The sequence below is a fragment of the Neurospora tetraspora genome, assembly GCF_033439725.1.
Source record: "Neurospora tetraspora strain CBS 560.94 chromosome Unknown B0H65scaffold_1, whole genome shotgun sequence".
Taxonomy (NCBI): Eukaryota; Fungi; Ascomycota; class Sordariomycetes; order Sordariales; family Sordariaceae; genus Neurospora; species Neurospora tetraspora.
In genome coordinates this window covers 5839057-5857694 of record NW_026944383.1, presented here as the reverse complement: position 1 = coordinate 5857694, position 18638 = coordinate 5839057, and the positions used below count along the sequence as shown (strand labels likewise).

Here is an 18638-nt window from a genome sequence, read left to right as displayed (position 1 = left end):
CACGGTTCAGTGGATGTCAGTCCGCGGAAGGATCGTTCCAGGTGTCCCCATACTGTGTCTCAGGCACCCTTATCTTATCTTAGTGCGCTAACGGTGGGGCCGAGAAGCGGGGAGTCCCGTCCCGCCGCCCACGAGCACAGTGGCACCTCAATCTCCAGCTCCATGGCGATTCCCGTCAACCCCGCGATGCGCAGGGGATCTTTCAGGAAAGGACCATTCTGTCGTACGACACATCATTCGTCGGATTACTCTGGTCCCTCCTCGACTCTGGACTCCCGGAAAAGACCAGCTTCCCTCCCTTTCCAATCTCTCAGCTGTACTACTCTAGCTGTCCATATCACGAGAGAACTTGCTTCTCTTTTCTCTCTCCAATGGCTGGCTCCAAATCAACATCATCATCCACAACGACAACAGTGCTTCTCTCGATTCCCTTCTTGATAGTCGCCCTCTTGCTCACTCGCGCCCCAACATTCACCATGACATCCGTTACACCCACCAAGGCCTGGGCTGACCAGCCCATCAAGCTCATCACCACGCCGCAGTACGCAACCAAGAAGACGGACATCTTCACCTCGGGTGCCACCCACATGGCCCTGCTGCACAACTCCATCTTCCGCGGCTACAACTCCATCTACCAGCAGGCTGCCCATGTTGCCGACCAGGACAAGGCCGACTTTATCGGCTACTGCTTGACCTGGTACCGATTCGTCAAGTCGCACCATGACGACGAAGAGCAGTCGCTGTTCCCCAAGATCGAGGACCTCTTGCAGGACAAGACTGTCTTTGAGGAGACCCATAAGGAGCATGGTAAGAAGCCAAGGATCCCAGAGTACTGATATAAAACAGCATACTGACTCCCTATTGCAGAGGCATTCCTGCCCGGTCTTGCCGAATTCGAAAAGTACCTTGGCGGCCTCAAGAGCCCCAACGACTTCTCGGGCGACCAGCTGCTTCGCATTATGGATACTTTCCAAGACTCCTTCTCCGACCACTTCCACAGCGAGATCTCCACCATTGCCAAGTTCTCCGAGCACGCCAACGCCCCCAAGGAGGGAACACCCGAGCACACAGCGGCCGTCACCACCTTCAAGACGTGGGGTAAGGCGACGGTGACAAAGGCCGGCGTGACAGACTGCGTGCCTTTCTTCCTTCTCAACCTTGACCGCACGGTTGAGGACGGCATGTGGGCAAACTGGCCACCCATGCCTGCTCCCATCAAGTGGGGGTTGGTCAACATTGCCGGTGCTCTGCACTCGGGCTGGTGGAAGTTTTCTTCTTGCGATGCTGCTGGTCAGCCCAAGGAGCTGTGGGCTTTGCGTAATGTCGAGAAGCTGTGATTAATCGCAACCCCGATAACGATGGGGGCGGAGAAGATGACCGAGATTCTATTAGGAATTTGGATGAAAAATAGCACAAGAACCACCAAGTCTATAGCTCTAGGATAAGTCAAAATCTAATACTATTGTCGGGTAGGTCTATCCCACCTCCCTATTGTGTAGGTCCAGCCCTCACCCTCTTCCTATATTTTAGCCCTCTACATTTCTTTTCCCTTTCTTCTCTAGTCTTTTCTCCATAGCACACACATCTACACATCTTTTGCCCTCTAGTCCAAGAAATACAGCTCAAAATGACAAGAAACATAGTCAACAGGCTCAACTTGCGCATAAAACAACAGTCGTCGTCAACCATAACAAGCCACTCGTTCACACCAACTCAGTTCTCAAGTCCATTAGGATGCTGAAGCACCGCCCTGGGCTTAGCAGGCCATACCAACCAAAGCACAATAACCACCAACTTCAATCCCGCCGCCATCCACAGCGCGCCAGCAACTCCAAACGACGTATGCGCAAAAAACCCTCCAAAAAGCGCCCCCAAGAACAAAAACACCGGCGCGCCCACCCTCTGGTTCCGCTCACGATTATGCACCTTAAAGTTAAACAGATCCGCGTCCATAAACAGATCGCAGAGAACACTCGTCAACACCACGCTCGTCAGCGCATTATACTTGAGCGCCCTGCTCGTCACCGCCTGCCCACAGCTCTGGAACGCCAACAGCGCAATCGGCAACAGCACATGCCACTCGGTAGCGTCGCTATCTTTCGGTTTTCCCGTGACGGTAACAATCGCGGCAGCCGCAATGGTAAAGGCAAACTGCACCGCAAACGAGACGCACAGAACCCAGCGGCGTTTCGGCGAGAAGAAGCGGTGGAATCGGCTAAACAAAAACGAGCCGAGGCAAAAGGCAAGGAGGGAAGTGCCCGATTTGATCCAGCGTGTTGATTCGTGCGGAGCAGCCAGGCCGAGACCGATGTAGACTGTGTTGCCGGTTTGCATGGAGACGAAGGAACCCCAGATGGAGATGGAGGAGGAGTCGAGCAGGCCCGTGATTAGGTAGCAGATTATGAGAACCAGGTCGGCGTGGGTGCGGTCGATGTCGGTGGTGAGGTGGCGGCGCCATCGCCCCGAGGGTGGCTTGGTGAGAGCCGGGGTTGTGGTGTCGTCTGTTGACATGATGGGGTATAGCAGTGGTTGGGTTTCGTCGTTGGAGATGGTGTTGTTGCGCATTTTTGCTACGTCTTTTTCCCGTCGTGGGGGTGAGTGTGGTGAGTCAATGGGTGAGTCAGGATTGGCGTTTGCCTTTGACTGAAAGGAATGTTGTCGATTACGGATTGGCGTCAAATAGCGCGATCGTTTTTGGCGCAATTATGGGATGGCGGTACGTAAGAAGCGAAAATGCTTGTTTCTTTCCGTCTTTTTTGTTGTCTGGTCGGTCGGTCGGTGAGGTCCACGATGATGGATATCCGGGCCGTCGATGAATGTCGATTATCGATCGTGGTTTATCTTTGGAAACATCGAAGGGACCAAAAAGGGCAAAGACAACGAACAGCATGACGTCCAATGTCGTCCCCGTCGGAACGACCCGGGATCGGATGGATGAGATGGGATGGCGCACTGTAACAACGCTGAATAACACCCTGGTCAACGCCGAAGCAGCCCCGAACGTTACACGAACGTTATCGGCCACTGACAGGCCGAGCGTCACCGAGGTGGTGATACCGCATTTTCGCGGTCGATTTGGTTTTGCTAAAACAGGTGTAGCGGGCCACTATACCTAATCTGGGTATGTAAGCGAGTGCTAGCCAATTGGTTTACCCTTGCCACCCCCCTGCCAGCCCCGCCAGCCGACTGTAGGTAACCTATGCCAGCCATGTTCCCCGTGCCAGTAATCTTATAGAATCTCGCCCAGCCACCCCATCTCCTTCTTCCTTCCTCAAATAACTATCTTTCTCGATTCTAATTTGTGCACTCTGACCGCCATTATTACTATAATTAATTAAAATTAATTAGATTAATTAAACAATACTATATTATCGATCGCGATGCTGTTGTTTATTAAAGAAGCAAGTATTAAGCTCACCGCTATTAAGATTCCCATCGTGGGTTCAATATCAAAAAGTTGACCGAAATCAATAGGAATTAGAAAGTTGGCGGTCTCCAGAACCCCCTCTTTTGCCAAGGAACTGGGCACCCTTGTGCACCCCTTGTATGGACCCCTTGTATGGCCACGTTTATATACCCACTCTGGCTTGCAGATGGGGGCCGATTTTACTATAAGAAGGCTAGCCTGAAAACGAGTAAAACCAAATCGACCGAGAAAAAGCGGTAATGTAACAAACCCCTCCGATGGTCTCAGTCCAGAACGTCACTTTGTTCGCGAACATAACGGAACATAATCTCTTCTTGGCAGGTGCTTGGCAATGATGTTTGGCGCTATTGGCGCAGTGGTACGCGTCTTCTTTTTCTCCCGAACCAGACCTTCTTCCATCCTCCTCCTTCCTTCTTCGCCTTTTCACCACCATTCCAGTCTTACATCCGTCCGTCCACGCATCGAAGCAGCCATCGAAGCAACCATCCGGATGTTTGCTGTTACACTGCCGACGTATATCGCAGGCCTGACCTCTCAGAAACCCCCCGGGTCTTCTCCGAGATAAGTCTATGAGTGTACATACGAGTGTACATTGAGAGCACGACATCATGATGATACGCTGCAAAGTCAATGACGCTGAGTGATGTTGCGGAACGGGGATGAACCAAGATCATATTGACCACGGCCAGGATGAACACCACCTGGAGGATAAAAGGCGTCGATCGCCAGCACATCTTGTCTCAACTCCATCAGCAGATCAGTCTCATCATCACAGTTCTCCGGACTCCCAGATCACCAGCAGTCTAGAACTACCCTCACCAAGATGCGCTTCACGGGATCGCTCCTCGCCTTGGGAATTGCCCTCGTCTCCGCTGTTCCTCTTCAAGACAGCCCTCGCCAGCGCCTCCTCGATGGGAAGCCTTTGCCCTCCAAGTACCGCACCCGGAGTGTCAACATCACGAACCCCTACACTCCATCGTACCGTGATCCGTATGACACCGCCGTCGACTCAGTTGGCGAGGGTCTCGACCCTCTTCCCTTCCGGAATGGCAAGGGAGCTACCGTCCTAGGACCATGGAACAAGGACCGCTCTCGACAGGACCCTGACTTGGTCCGCCCACCCAGCACCGACCATGGCACCCTACCCAGTCTTCGTTGGAGCTTTGCCGACTCCCACATCCGCATCGAAGAAGGAGGTTGGACTCGCCAGACCACTGTCCGCGAGCTCCCCACTAGCGTTGAGTTGGCTGGCGTCAACATGCGCCTCGAGAAGGGCGTGATCCGTGAGTTGCACTGGCATAAGGAGGCCGAATGGGGTTATGTCCTCGAGGGCAACGTCCGCGTGACCGCCTTGGACTATGAGGGCGGCAACTTCATCGACGACCTCGAAAAGGGTGACCTCTGGTACTTCCCAAGCGGCATTCCCCACTCTCTGCAAGGCCTGGGCGACAACGGCACCGAGTTCCTGCTCATCTTCGACGACGGAAGCTTCTCCGAGGAGTCTACCTTCCTGGTGACAGACTGGCTCGCTCACACCCCCAAGTCCGTCATCGCCAAAAACTTCCACCTGGCCCCCGAGATCTTCGCTCACCTCCCCGAGAAAGAAAAGTACATCTTCCAGGGCTCGCAGCCAGGTTCCATCGACCAGGAAAGACCCGAGGGCAACAACGTCAAGAAGTCCAAGTACCAGTTCACCCACAAGATGCTTGCCCAGGACCCCAAGATCACCTCGGGCGGTGAAGTGCGAATCACCGACTCCAAGAACTTCCCAGTCTCCAAGACCGTGGCGGCCGCCCACCTCATCATCGAGCCCGGTGCGCTGCGTGAGATGCACTGGCACCCCAACGCGGACGAGTGGTCCTTTTTCATCAGCGGACGTGCCCGCGTGACGGTGTTTGCGTCCCAAGGTAACGCCCGCACGTTCAACTACATGCCCGGAGACGTCGGTATTGTGCCCAGGAACATGGGACACTTTGTTGAGAACATTGGTGATGAGCCGTTGGTCATGCTCGAGATCTTCCGGGCTGACGAGTTCCTTGATATTTCCCTGTTCCAGTGGCTGGGCGAGACTCCGCAGCGCCAGGTGGCTGATACGCTGTTTAGTGATGATAAGGAGGCGAGACAGAAGTTCCTGGATGCGATCAAGGATCCGAAGAGGGACGAGGTTAGCAAGGGTCCTGAGGCTCAGTGAAGTAAGTGTGTGATCTGTGATGGGACATCAACGGGGGGCGCATTTTGGTGCCACTAAAAAGTCTCGAGTGGTCGAATTGATGAATCACCCACATCATGTTTAGACACTGTCTTCAATTATCCTGCTAGATTCATACATCCAAAGTTACAACCTACCTACTTTCCCGTCGGCTTCAAAGCCTTAAAACTCCTCGTAATATTCGTAATCGCCTCCTCAACCGGCAACCTCTCCATCGAACTCGCGCCATAAAACCCATGCACCCCCTCCGTCCTGCTCAACACATACTCCGCATCCTCCGGCTTCGCAATCGGCCCACCATGACACAACACAATCACCTCCTCATTAATCTCCCTCGCCGCATCCCTAATCTCCTGAATCAGCTTCACACACTCATCCAAACTCTTCGTCCCCCCTTTACTCTTCTCCCCCTCGAGCTTGCCAATCGACCCGCCGGTCGTCAACCCCATATGCCCCACCAGGATATCCGCGCCCGCGCTCGCCATTTTTTGCGCCTCGTCCACGTTGAAGACGTAGGGCGTGGTAAGCAAGTCCATGGACCGCGCCAGCGCGATCATTTCGACCTCGAGGTCGTAGCCCATGCCCGTCTCTTCCAAAGCGGCGCGGAAGGTGCCGTCGATGAGCCCGACGGTCGGGAAGTTTTGGACCCCCGCGAAGCCGAGATCGCGCAGCTGGGAGAGGAAGCGCGGCATGGAGACGTAGGGGTCGGTGCCGCAGACGCCGGCGAGGACGGGGGTGTGTTTGACGACGGGGAGGACTTCTTTGGCCTGTGGGAATTGCGTTAGTACACTAGATGTTCATGTGCAACCAGACGGGAAAATGGGGTGAGCTCAAGGAGAGAGAGGCAAGTACCATGTCAACAACAATGTCATTGGCGTTGCCATAAGGCATGAGTCCGGCTAGCGAGCCCCGGCCGGCCATGCGGAAGCGGCCGGAGTTGTAGATGATGATGAGGTCACCTCCGCCGGCTTCGACGAATTTGGCTGAGAGACCGATGCCGGCGCCGGCGCCGACGATGGTCTTGCCTTCGGCGATTTGGCCGCGGAGCTTCTCTAGGATTTGGGTGCGGGTGAGTTGGGGTGCCATTTTTGTTTGAAACGAAGTATGACAAGCTTGAGTTGCTAGAATGATGGGATCAAAGTCGTGAGTGAGGCTGATGACGACGAAGTTGAACAAAACAAATTGCCGGATTTGAAAAGGGGAAGTGGAGTATTGTACGTCGACTTGCGGAACTTGCGGAGGTTACGTCACTGGTTTCACGACCGTTATCGTCGCGTTATCGTCGTCTTTTCGCAGTGTAACGAAACACAACGGCAAGAAGGATTGATTATGAAGTAAACAATTTGGATCGTCGGGGGCGGAGGGAGGGGTAAAAAGATCGTGATACAAATTACAGCATCATCCGTCTCATGTGATTTGGGTTCATGGTTGGTGTTTTTAACCACCTCAATCACCTCCGCATTTTACCCCTCTTCTTCACCCCCAACTACAGCGGCCCGACCCGAACCCCAAGCATCACATCACCAACACCTCAGTGCCCTCAACAAGACAACAACCATCACCACCAGCAAAAAATGCCAACCATCGTCCTCCTCGGCACCTGCGACACCAAACTCTCCGAACTCCTCTACCTCCGCTCTCAAATCCTCCTCCACGGCGCAGCCTCCGACACCACCGTCCTCCTCATCGACGTCGGCCGGCAACCCGTTTCCCACCCCTCCATCACCTTCGGCCCTTCCGACCTCCTCTCCAGCTATGCCAAACCATCAGACCCCAAGGACATCCGATCCCTCCAATCCCTCCCCCGCAACTTGTTGGTAGAACTCATGTCCTGGCTCTGCACACTTCATATCCAAACCCTTTTCTCTTCTCAACAAATCCACGGGATAATATCCCTTGGCGGCAGCAACGCGACTTCGCTCGCTGCACCCGTGATGCGCAATGCTTTACCGATTGGTTTCCCCAAGATGATGGTATCGACGGTGGCGAGCGGGGATACGGGCCCCTACGTGGGCGAGACGGATATCACGATGATGTATAGTGTCGTGGACGTGGCGGGGCTGAATGAGGTTTTGAGGGGGGTGTTGGGGAATGCGGCGGGGGCGGTGGTGGGGATGGCTGGTGCTTATGAGAGGAGGATGAGGGAGAAAGAGAGGGAGAGGGAGAGGGAAAAGGAGAGGGCGGGGAGTGGGAAGGAGGGAAACGAAGAAAAAAAGAAAAAAGTAAGAGTAGGAATCACCATGTTCGGCGTCACCACCCCCTCCGTCGACGCCATCCGTCAGTACCTCGAATCCAAATACCCCGGCGTCATCGAAACAATGGTGTTCCACGCCACAGGCCACGGAGGAAAAGCCATGGAACGACTGGTGCGGGCCGGAGAGCTGGACGCGGTGATTGACTTGACCACGACCGAGTTGGCGGATGAGTTGGTGGGAGGGGTGATGAGTGCCGGGCCGGACAGGATGCGGGCGGCGGTTGAGAAGGGGATTCCCTATGTTGTGTCGTTGGGGGCGCTGGATATGGTCAACTTTGGGCCGCCGGGGACCGTGCCGGAGAAGTTTAGGAAGGATGGTGAAAGAAAGCTTTATGAGCATAATCCTACGGTTACGCTGCTGAGGACGTCGGTGGAGGAGTGTAAAGAAATTGGGAGGCGGATTTGTGGGAAGTTGTTGGAGGGGGGAGATGCGAGCAAGATACAAGTGTGGATCCCGAAGGGCGGGTTGAGCATGTTGTCGGTATCGGGAGCGCCGTTTGAGGACAGAGATGCTGACGAGGCGCTGTTTGGGACAATCCACGAAGGGCTCAAGGGGAGCAAAATCCTGATCAAGGATGACGAAAGGGATGTCAATGACAAAGGCTTCGCTCATGATGTAGCGGAAGCAATGGCAAGACTCCTGGGGCTGTCGAGCGGTCAAGGATCCTGAAGAAGTCTGGTTTCGGGAGGTACAGAGAATTCTTGGTTGGTTAACAACAGTATTACAAGACCACTAAGTTCTCTCTATGCCAAAATCCACCCAAATTCTAACACTACTGGACACACTTATCGCACAAACAGGCCTGTCCTGACCGATCTTTAGCACTCCGCCACATCCCTCTATCCTCCTCCCATCTACGGCCTCAAAGGAGGTGAACTCGCCCCCTGGCCCTGGCCCTGATCCTTAAGCGCCAAAGGCGGCGGAGGCGGCGGTGACAACGAAGTCACAACCTGCGACGGGCTCCTCACCTGGCCATCACCGCCCTCATACAAATTAAACAACGACTCATTCCCCTCCGACGAAACCGTCATCCTCGACCGATCCGCCTGATCCATATCCGTCCCCGCACTACTATCCGACCACACGCTCTGGAACTTCATCGCCTTCATATTCTGTGCGGCAGTCGGCAACTTCTTGGGCATGGGACTGAGCGGCTTCGAGATTTCGTTGAAGTACGTAGCGGGGATTTCCGGCATCGGAGGCGCGTCCGGGTCGTAAGAGGTGGGAGAAGGATAATCAGAAGAAGCCATGGAGTCCCGTCCTCCTCCTCCTCCTCCTCCTTGTTGGGAGCTGCCGTAGGCTGATGAGGCGCGCCGGCTGCTGAAGGCTGAGAAGGTGCTGCCTCTGATGGAAAGCGGGTTCAGCTTCAGGGGGTGGTGTTTGCGCAGCCAGCTGGCGACGGACTTGCGGACTTCGGGCTGGTGGGTGGGTGCGGGCTGGATGATGGTCACGGGGTAGGCGCCGTCGGCTTGCTTCTCGTCGAGAGCGGTAGAGGAGAGGACGTAGCCGTTGGGGATGCTGTAGTTGTTGTTGGCGTTGTTGTCTTGCCCGTTCTGGTGGGCGTAGGAAGCGGCGATTAGTTCGTCGAGGATCTGGGAGTTGCTGCGCGGGTCGAAGTTGGCCGAGAGCTGGTCTGCGCCTACACCTGCGCCTGCAGCAGTGGCAGGGGGTGGGAGGCCGCCGTCACCGGGACCGGATTTTCCGCCCGAGAGGAAGGCGCGGATGGAAGACTCGGAGTCTGCTTCCGATTTGCGGGAGCGGAAGCACTTGAAGAGCCAGAAGAGGACGACTCCGAGCATGACGACACCGGCTGTTGATGGGGAGAGTTAGCTTTTCATGGTGCCACGAGAGCAAGTCCGAATTAGCGAGCTTACCAACGACTCCAATGGCGATGCCGGCCTTTGCACCTCCAGACATGTGCCCGCTACTGGTCTCCATCTGCTGTGCTTCTTCTAGAGCAGCTCCGTTGCTGATAGCTGGGCTCGCCGTGGCCGAAGTCAACACGTTGGTCGTAACACTGGCGGAGACGGCCATGGGTGTCGTTATGGCAATAGTGCTACTGCGAGGCATTGTGACGGTCACGAATCCATCTGTGACGGAGGCTGAGTCCGGATGCTCATGCTTCCCATGATCCCTATCATGATCCTTCGTCTCCTCCGGCTTGTCATCCGTGTCTGTTGTCTTGGTGGGTGGAGGTCTGGCTGAATGTGTAATGGGCGTGAGTGTTATTATCGGCTGCGGTTGTGCGGATGCGGTGATGGTGCTGATGGTGAAATTGGCGGGTGGCGGAAGGGGTTGGGTAAACGTCGGGGGCTCTGTTGTTGTCTCTGGTTCCGTTGGTGTTGACCCTGCTACTGATACCGACTCTGTTGACTTGGTATCAACTGGACCATCGATGATTCCGATTTCCACTTCTGACCTTGTCGATAGGTTGTCTTTGTCACCAGCCTCCAGAGCCACTTCCTCGCCCAGTTTGAACACTTCGTCTTCGCCGCCTAAGACATCACTGCGAGCGTGTAGTCGAACGTCGTCCACCCATCTCCTGATGTCATGTCTCGAATATCCATCCATATCGTCTTGCCTCTAACTGTCTTTATTTTTTCCACCGAATCTGCGTAGGCCCCTTGAGCCAGCAAGGAGTGTATATGAAAAGACAGGCCTGCTGTGATGAAGGGTAGCAAAGGAAAGAATGTCCAGCACCGGGCTGTAAAAAGAAAAAAAAAAGAAAGAATGTAGAAAAAAGGTCGAATATCAACCTTGTTCTGCTGTTCGCAGTAAACAAACAGATGGTGGTATAAAAAAGGAAAAGAGGGAAGAAATTCCAAGCTTTTCTCGGTTCCGAAGGGGAGGTAGCGGGACACGCATTGGACACTCCCAAATCCAGACTGCAACCGAATCCAGCAGTCCATGGGCATCCATCCCATGGATCCGGAATAAGCCACACCACGACGAAAATCTTCGAGTTTCACATCTCGTGTGGTGTTCTGGTGAGGACTGGGAGAGTGGTAGTTCGCCAAGTGGTGACCCCTGGTGATGTGTCGAGTGTGTGGGGAATAATGCGCTGTGGACGTCTGGAGGCCAGCCCCTGGACCCCTGTCGGCCAACCCCTGAAACACCACGCAGCGGCGCTGTGAGGCCCTGTCGGATCCAGTCAATGCAGCCCCAGGGGCTTGGCATGGAGGTCAACCACCGGCAGAGTTCACCTGGCATATCGTCCAGGTGTAACCCGGAAAACACTTCCATGTTGTCAACCTCTTCCGGGTTCATGTCTGTTTTATATGAAATGCGGCTCTTCGGTTTCTCGGGATTGGGCTTCATTTCTATCCCGATGCATTGAGAAAGTCGAAGGGGTTGCGTGCACCTCAAGGAAGCTTGTTCCCAACTGCCCTGCCCTTGCCCTGCCCTTTTCCGTCCTGGTCGGAGTGTCCTTCGATGAAATAGGCAAGATGGCAATGCAACTTCGAGAGCTTTGAAACATTCAGTCGAGGATTGCGATAACACTGATGACGACGACAGACGAAAACAGGCGACGGGCGACGACAGAGGTGGTATCGACGCGTTGTTGATGGGTGATGTTTCGAAGACACCGTTCCGCTGCTGACGACGCTCATGTATTCCATCGATTGGCATCAAACTCGTCCGATTGGGAAAAACATTATCCGATAGAAACACACTCGTGGATAGGGACGACCGGCGATTCGAGCCCTAACCAGTACCTCGAGGAAGGTACAGTCAACATTGACTGCCTACGACTTCCTATCTCGATAGATGGTCAATCCGGCGTCGCGGATGCGGCTAGGTAGCATCTCGCGCGCCTGGAGGGCTGTCATCATAACCCGATCTTCCACAAAAAATAATACAACAATGGCCGTTTGGCGCAATTGGTAGCGCGTTACTTTCCGGTGGTAAAGGTTCTGGGTTCGAGTCCCAGGATGGTCGAACGAGACATGTGATGATGTTTCGATACTTTTTTTTCCTTGGTGTTGCTGGAGGCCGGCGTCTGGCTCCGAGCCTCCGAATCCTTCGGCGGCTGACTTTTTGCCTACCACAAAATCGCATCATCAAATGTTACAGATGGAAGAATCCGAAGACACTCCTTCCGGTGTTTCCAGAATTATGTATGGGATCCACCGTGTTAGATCCCATGTTGCTGACTCGACAGACGGCAGACATCCACTTCAACGACCCCTTTTCGGTGTTCAGGGTTAGGGTACATGATCCTCAATCGTCCGCCGGCACCAAACCTGCGCGCTCACCTCCATCTTCTCCATCCCCCATCCCAATCCCCAACACCCTAAGCACGCACCCTCTTACACCTCTCCCTCCTCGTAATCTTGACCAAATACACCCCCCTCTCAATCGTATTGACAGCAATAAACCCACTCTTAAAATACCCATAACTCGCCCAACTGCCCGCAAACCCAACGACACCCTCACCCGGCTCTGTATCATCCTCAGGATAAATATCAAAATACGCCACCTCACACACACTTTGTCCTGTCGGATCAACAGGAATACTCGAGACATCATAAACCCTCACGCCCGCGCCATAGCTACTCTGATAACTCAGTCCATCAATAACATACTGGTTATGATCGATCCCGCGATTCGTCGCTTTATAGAGGCCGGTATTCTTCGGGTTCTGCAAGTCGCGGATGTCCCAGATGTAAGTGACGGGGTACCCGTCCTTGGCCGGGCCGACGCCGTCTTCCTCGTCGTACTCGTCGTCTAGGAGGAGGTATTCTTGGTTGAAGGGGTCGAGCACCCAGCCTTGGTGGGTGTAGGCGGCGCCGTCGTAGGAGGTGCGGGAGATTATGGAGGAGTTGTGCTTGTCGGTTACGTCGTAGATGGTGAGGCTGTCTTCGTTGTAGCCGTAGCAGATGTCGTGGTTGTGGTAGCGCTTGTCGGGACCGCGGTATTTGAGGCATTGGGCCTGTTGGGAGGGAAGATTGTTAGTTAGTGAGCTGGTTCCTTGGCCTTTGGGGTTTTGAGGGGGAAAGGGGGGTGTCAGGGTTCGGGACTGGACTTACGTCGTGTACATAACCGTCTTGAGCATTGCAACCTAGTCTCGTGGGCTTGGATGGGTCCTTGAGGTCGATGAAGATGAGACCGGCACCGCAAACGTCTTCACGAGGAGCGGCGCCGACGGACACGGCGTACTGAAGTTCCTCATTGATGGCGACGTTGTGGGTACGGCCAAGAGGCAAGTCCTTGAAGTGGCCCGTGACGTCGTCGACAGAGAAGGTGACGGGCGCTTTCTTGGGGTTGATCGTGAGGAGCTTGTACAATGTTAGCCGATGAACCAAAGGCTTGGAAAAGAAAGAACAGGCAGTTCCTTACCTTTCGCATGTCAAAGATCTGGATTCCGTGGTCTTCCAGTTCACTGCCAATGATCATATAGTTCTTGTATGAACGGATCTCCTTCCACAGAGCATGTTTGCCAAGTGCTGCGGGGGCAGGACTATCCGACCTCCGTTAGAGATGATCGCGCCCACACGAAGGTGGTGGAAGTCACTTACAGGAAACCCAGATTGAGCAGTCTACCCTTGGGTAAGATCTCAGCCAGGCCAGTTCCTTGATACATTCCCACAGCTGCTGAAGTCAGTATGCATTCATGACTCGACGCCACGGGGAAATGGACCTACCGATAAACTCTCTGCCGAACTTGGGGTCAGTCCAGCCCCAAATGGAACTACCAGTCGCTCCCTCCTCAGTTGCCAATGGTGAGCCGAGAGTCGCGTGGTTGATGAAGTCGTACAGGTCCATGTTCTTGCACCTGAAAGTGTGCAAAGCATCGCCATGGATGGCTTCAGCAATGCCATTGACACACTTGGTATAGTTGAGACGAGGCCATTGGGTGCTGTTGAGGGCGCCGCTAGCAAGTTTGGCTTCCCATTGTTCCTGATATCTGTCAGTAAGTCTCGGTGGCTTTTGGCTGTAAAGAATGCAGGTGTATACATACGAACTTGTGAGCCATAATTCGATCCATTACTGCTCCAGATTTATACTCGGCTGAAATGGTCTTGTGTCAGTCTTGATCAAGAATTCACAATCAGCTCAAGTCTTACCATGACGTGACATATCGACTGCCTTCTCCTTGGCTAGAGCGCCAACGGCGCATAAGCCAACCGCAACGCCAATCGCCTTGACACGCATATCGTAGGATCGTGGATGAGTTTGAAAGAGATGCTGTTAAAGGGAGATAGCGAAGAAAAGAGTGATCATGAACGTAAGCTCGGGGGCCGTCTTATATCCCCAAAGTCCCAGCAGCCATACCGAGCAACTCGCCCCTCCTCCTAATCCTTCAACCTGCCCGCCTCGAGCAGCTTCAACCCGAATCCCTGTATCTGATCTGGCTTACAATGGGATTGGGATCCATGGCCATTGGGCAAACATGTCAGCTAAAGACAAGTGGAATATCAACCTTAGCGGGGAAGAACACTAGATTGCTCGGCATGCGGCAGAAAAGCTTGTACAACTCGCTTCTTACCAAAGCTTATTCACGTTCACCCACGTGGTTCCCTTGTCGAACAAGCGGGGACAGCATAGTTCCGTGCCAATATAGGGCCTGTTGGAAGTTCGATGTTGCCTAGAACCGGCTTGTTGGTGAGTATCGGGTAGGTGTTCAACATATTCAAGGCGATACTGTACCGGAAAGTAACATCAAGCGGCTCTTTTAGGAAGGAGGCTAAACTTGCTGCGAGGTGCTGACGGGGTGAGTCCAACGACATTCCACATTACCGTCGTTGATGCGATTGGTTGGACCGAGAGTCTATCGGCTGCGGCGGTGGTTTGTGCTGTTAATATGAACAGCACATGAGCCTGTGGTTGACCGATGATTTTTGCGATAGTTGATGCGGTTTGTTCGGTCTGATGCATGTTGGTTCTGGAATACGATCCTGCAGAACTGGGTCTTACCTAGCAGGGAGTAAAACGTAGAGTGGCGTTTCTGTTTGTATGCCCTGCCATCACTGCCCTCCACCTTTGTCCAGGGATTTCTTGCGGATGATACCTCGAACCTCGTGGCTGTCATCACGTCGTTGGCCCTCATAAAGTCCCATATGTGGAAGGTCCCGAGCTTCGTCTCCAACAAGTTGGGTGCTAGGGGCAAGCAGAGGAGGAGTGCATCCGCGCATCCTTCCAGAGGCGGAAGGCAAAAGGTATGGAAAAAACAAGTATAATTCAAGATTGTTATGGTACCGCTGAAGGCAGAAATACTCTACACAAAAAGAAAACGCCGCTAATGATGCAACCCCAAGTAGATGCGAAACATGCCCATATAACAATAACAAGAAACAAACGGAAGGCTTGTACTTCAAGCAAAGCCGCCAACGGCAGACATGAGCCCAGCCCCTGCAACTACAGCGAAATAGGCATGCAGTCTCTTCCGGCCATGAAGCGTTGCGTAACTCTTCTCTGAGAGGAAGTCCTCGGCGAGCAACTGAACCAAGCCAGCAAACAACAAAAGACCGCTGGAGATAGCGTTCATGAAGCCGACCATGAGGAGACCTGTTTGGCTCATGGGGTCGTAAAAAGTGTGGATAAGCAATCCTATGGCTTGTCCGATGGGGGTGGTAGTGCCGAATGCTAACACCATGAGCCATGGCCGTGGAGAGGAGCGAGGGAAGTGGATAGCGGCGATACGTGTGCCCAGGGCAAGGCCTTCGAACGTCTGGTGGAAGCCGATAGCGATCAGGAACACAATAAACGGAGGCCCGGTTGCGACCGACAAGGCCATTCCAATAAAGACGCTGTGGAACAAGATACCAGCCTCGAGGAGCAAACACTGCAACAACATGCGCTTCTGTTCTTCGGGGTTTGGCATATCGGGAGCCACCGCAGGCTTGAGTCCCGTCCTATAAGAGCTGGTGTTTTCGGGCTCGAGAAGCTGGTCATGATCGGTATTTGGGATCGGTTGGAGCTCATCGAAGGTCAAGTCGAGATCAAGGGAGTTAGCGCTGTCGTTGTCTCGAGAAGTTCGGGGCTGGTCGGAAGGAGAAGGCTGGGCGCTGGTGCTGGCAATGGGAGACTGCCGTCCCATGAGGCCTTGAGTGACCTCACGATCCTGGAGCGCGATACGTTCGGGGCTATCCTTGAAGCCGTGCTCGGCACCATGGTGTGCATGGCCGTTTTCTTCCTCGTCTTCGAAAATGGTATGCGAATGCGAATGGCTAGCACCGCGTGTGGTAAGGTATGATTCGAGGGCGACAACGACCAGGGCAGCAGTCATGGCAACCAAGCCGGCGAGCGGTTTGTATCCTTCGCTGAAGAAATATGGCAAGCAAGGGTCGGTCAAGGACATGAAGGCTGTTGGAAGCAAGTGGACGAAGGCAGTAGCCATCAACACGCCGGTGCCGAAGTGCTGGCTGAAGAATATGATCTTTCGTTGTAGTTTGCTGCCTTTCATGGCTCGGCGCGAGAAGAGAGGAAATCCGCAGGCTGTTGTGTCGTCCAGCAGTCAGTACCAGTGTACGATAGAAACCATAGGGAAACAGGTCGGTCCAACATACACAAGGTGCTCAGGAGGAGGATCAAGACGAGCGCAAAGACATGTAGCCCTGTGTTGTATTCGCCCTTCTCCCCTGAACCGCATTGTGGGCGGGATGTGTCGGTGGCATCGTCGCGTTTCGAGAGCTCGGCGCGGAGGAGATCGGTCGGGATCGAGGACCAGGGGAGGTCTGCAGGAGAAGCTGGAGGTTAGCAAGAGTCAATTGGCAGATCACGGGCCGGACTGATGTTCAGCAGACAAGACGGGATAGAAGACTTACCTCTGGCCCCGTGCTGGAGCGTATCCATCGCGAATGTGTTCTGGTTTCCAGCAGCAGTTCCAAGTCCAAATCCGAATCAGCAGAGGCAGAGCAGCATCCTTCAAGGCATGGCAGGCCGGATCGGATCGTACGGGAATGAGGCAGTTGACGTCGATGATCCGGGGAAAAAGAGGTTGCTAGTAGGAAGCTAGTTCTAGAGGCTAGTGCAATGTGGTAGCTCCAGCCTTCGAGACAAAGCCAAGCAGTGAGAACTGAACAAAGAGGAAAAAGCGATGATGTTGGAAATTGGAATCAACACTTTCTGGAAGCTCGGGAGCACGGGAGGGGAGCTCCTGTGGATGCCCCTGGAGGTGCTGGTGGAGACGCCGATGGAGACTGCCGATGCCGGATAAGAATTGAGCCAATCAGAGAACGTCTCTGCTAATGTCAACCTTGAAACTTCAGTTTCACAAGCCAAGCTCCCAACTTTGTCACTTTCTTCTTCATGTTAAAACGGAGTCACCAAACTGCCATGCGGATCTTTCATTCGAACTGGTCCAGCAACGCAATTATGACATGGATACGACTTGCAACAACTCGCTATAAGGTTCGATCTCACGATAGCTACGAACAACATCCCGAGTTTGACCACCGACCCCCTTGATCCGACGCAACAGTCCACGATCTCCCTTGAATATTCCGAGTTTTCTCATTGCGCCTTGGGAAGAGCAGTCGACTGGGCGGCCCATAGCTACCAAGATTGTTGTAGTCCTTGGTCGTCGGAGTTCCGAAGAAGACCTTTTGCACAAACGGCAACACCGAGGAACTGGAGCATATTGTCAGCAATGTCATGACCACAGCAACAGGATTCGAGGGGACTTGCTGTTCTCCAGATTCTCGCCCCGTCCGCCAAATCCGATATATCGGTATGGTCCGAGTCCTTGCACCCCGGACGACATGGGCATCGTCAGCGTGATGCGGCTGTCAAAGAGGCCGGCTGCAAGAGCACCCTTGCCCAAGCGGGAACATCCCGTCACGCCGACCCGGCTGGCGCCGATTTCGGGGACAGTTATGTTCAGCGCATTGAGTGTCCGGTGGAAACCCCAGGCCCAGGCCGTCAGGACGCCTGCTGGCATCAGTCTCGCGTCCATCTGGTAAGCATATACTCTGCTGGGACTCCAACTTACCAATTTCTCTCCCCTTGTAGATGTCCCAAAACGCCCCGGTCTTCGAGTTACTGTCCGGCGCCACCGACGTATAATCGAACTGTGCAATTGCAATCCCCGCACTCAAATACGGCTGGTTCTGCATGCCGCCAATGTTGATCACAACCGGTGCCTTCTTCGATGCCGACGCCCCAGACGGCGACGAGATCGTGGCCTTAAACTTGCCCGTCTTCCCGCCCGCTGTGACCGCAATGTTGATCGTGTTGCCGCTACGAGTAGCTTCCACCTTTTCTTGGGAATGGTTCGGGTAGTAACCATGCTGGTACTCCTGTAGCAGTTGCATGATTTCGGGCTGTCGGCACTTGTATCATTGCTCAGGTGTTTGGACGCGGTTCGAACCCTTCCCAACCAGAATATCCTTGACGTTATCCGTGGTGGTGTACTTGAGGGGGAGCAGCGGGTCCGGGAGAGACAGCTGGGTCGGAAGTTGTTGCCATGTCGGAAACGGAGACGGTACCGGGGCGCAAATGTCGGCCTGGCGAGAGCCTACCAGCGGAGCAGCCAGTCCACTCCCAGCAACCGCAGTTCCGACGAGAAAGTAGGTTGTGGTTCGCATTTCTTCGTTCCGGGTGACAATTCTTGCTTCACGGTCGAACGTTGCAGGCCAATATCAACAGAACGTGAAGTAGTAGAGGCCCGGCTGTACCTTATCTATATATCCCCAGGCGTCGACATCCCATCACCCGGCAAGGCTTTTACCCCGGGTTCCAGTCTTGGCTGTGTGGGGGACTGGTGACACCGTGACCTGCATCTACGAACCGATCTTATCCATAT

At 54.1% G+C, this 18638-nt stretch overlaps 10 protein-coding genes and 1 non-coding gene across 11 annotated transcripts; 4 read left to right on the top strand and 7 right to left on the bottom strand.

The window, feature by feature from the left end:
* The first annotated feature begins 111 nt into the window (after positions 1 to 111).
* Positions 112 to 1597, top strand: B0H65DRAFT_452504 (uncharacterized protein). The gene is made up of 2 exons (XM_062826104.1): positions 112 to 807; positions 868 to 1597. The coding sequence occupies exons 1-2, from the start codon at positions 372 to 374 to the stop codon at positions 1335 to 1337; spliced, it is 906 nt and encodes a 301-aa protein (XP_062686973.1). The 5' UTR covers positions 112 to 371; the 3' UTR covers positions 1338 to 1597.
* Positions 1598 to 2972, bottom strand: B0H65DRAFT_452502 (uncharacterized protein). The gene has a single exon (XM_062826103.1). The coding sequence runs from the start codon at positions 2563 to 2565 to the stop codon at positions 1714 to 1716; it is 852 nt and encodes a 283-aa protein (XP_062686972.1). The 5' UTR covers positions 2566 to 2972; the 3' UTR covers positions 1598 to 1713.
* A 1110-nt stretch (positions 2973 to 4082) lies between these two features.
* Positions 4083 to 5696, top strand: B0H65DRAFT_52588 (RmlC-like cupin domain-containing protein). The gene has a single exon (XM_062828848.1). The coding sequence runs from the start codon at positions 4251 to 4253 to the stop codon at positions 5616 to 5618; it is 1368 nt and encodes a 455-aa protein (XP_062686971.1). The 5' UTR covers positions 4083 to 4250; the 3' UTR covers positions 5619 to 5696.
* A 13-nt stretch (positions 5697 to 5709) lies between these two features.
* Positions 5710 to 7058, bottom strand: B0H65DRAFT_452499 (TIM-barrel-protein domain-containing protein). The gene is made up of 2 exons (XM_062826102.1): positions 6489 to 7058; positions 5710 to 6403 (listed from the first exon to the last, which is right to left on the bottom strand). Exons 1-2 carry the CDS (start codon positions 6720 to 6722, stop codon positions 5774 to 5776), a joined length of 864 nt encoding a protein of 287 aa, XP_062686970.1. The 5' UTR covers positions 6723 to 7058; the 3' UTR covers positions 5710 to 5773.
* Positions 7059 to 7210: 152 nt separating this feature from the next.
* On the top strand, positions 7211 to 8560 carry B0H65DRAFT_414849 (uncharacterized protein; the record flags this gene model as incomplete). The annotated part of the gene is made up of 1 exon (XM_062823948.1): positions 7211 to 8560. The coding sequence occupies one exon, from the start codon at positions 7211 to 7213 to the stop codon at positions 8558 to 8560; it is 1350 nt and encodes a 449-aa protein (XP_062686969.1).
* Positions 8561 to 8652: 92 nt separating this feature from the next.
* B0H65DRAFT_52568 (uncharacterized protein) lies at positions 8653 to 10552 on the bottom strand. Its single transcript, XM_062828839.1, has 2 exons — positions 9766 to 10552; positions 8653 to 9701 (listed from the first exon to the last, which is right to left on the bottom strand). The coding sequence occupies exons 1-2, from the start codon at positions 10460 to 10462 to the stop codon at positions 8746 to 8748; spliced, it is 1653 nt and encodes a 550-aa protein (XP_062686968.1). The 5' UTR covers positions 10463 to 10552; the 3' UTR covers positions 8653 to 8745.
* Positions 10553 to 11682, bottom strand: B0H65DRAFT_52567 (uncharacterized protein). Its single transcript, XM_062828838.1, has one exon. It carries the CDS (start codon positions 11519 to 11521, stop codon positions 10643 to 10645), a length of 879 nt encoding a protein of 292 aa, XP_062686967.1. The 5' UTR covers positions 11522 to 11682; the 3' UTR covers positions 10553 to 10642.
* A 75-nt stretch (positions 11683 to 11757) lies between these two features.
* B0H65DRAFT_t54 lies at positions 11758 to 11830 on the top strand. The gene has a single exon. It is a non-coding gene; the product is annotated as a tRNA-Arg (tRNA).
* A 138-nt stretch (positions 11831 to 11968) lies between these two features.
* Positions 11969 to 14236, bottom strand: B0H65DRAFT_585221 (uncharacterized protein). The gene is made up of 7 exons (XM_062830917.1): positions 13960 to 14236; positions 13854 to 13903; positions 13537 to 13792; positions 13411 to 13483; positions 13232 to 13352; positions 12922 to 13170; positions 11969 to 12824 (listed from the first exon to the last, which is right to left on the bottom strand). The coding sequence occupies exons 1-7, from the start codon at positions 14045 to 14047 to the stop codon at positions 12186 to 12188; spliced, it is 1476 nt and encodes a 491-aa protein (XP_062686966.1). The 5' UTR covers positions 14048 to 14236; the 3' UTR covers positions 11969 to 12185.
* Positions 14237 to 15052: 816 nt separating this feature from the next.
* On the bottom strand, positions 15053 to 16972 carry B0H65DRAFT_536225 (Zinc/iron permease). Its single transcript, XM_062829039.1, has 3 exons — positions 16660 to 16972; positions 16402 to 16569; positions 15053 to 16330 (listed from the first exon to the last, which is right to left on the bottom strand). Exons 1-3 carry the CDS (start codon positions 16685 to 16687, stop codon positions 15207 to 15209), a joined length of 1320 nt encoding a protein of 439 aa, XP_062686965.1. The 5' UTR covers positions 16688 to 16972; the 3' UTR covers positions 15053 to 15206.
* Positions 16973 to 17394: 422 nt separating this feature from the next.
* On the bottom strand, positions 17395 to 18412 carry B0H65DRAFT_52536 (uncharacterized protein). The gene is made up of 2 exons (XM_062828831.1): positions 17826 to 18412; positions 17395 to 17764 (listed from the first exon to the last, which is right to left on the bottom strand). The coding sequence occupies exons 1-2, from the start codon at positions 18145 to 18147 to the stop codon at positions 17487 to 17489; spliced, it is 600 nt and encodes a 199-aa protein (XP_062686964.1). The 5' UTR covers positions 18148 to 18412; the 3' UTR covers positions 17395 to 17486.
* Between the last annotated feature and the right edge of the window lie 226 nt (positions 18413 to 18638).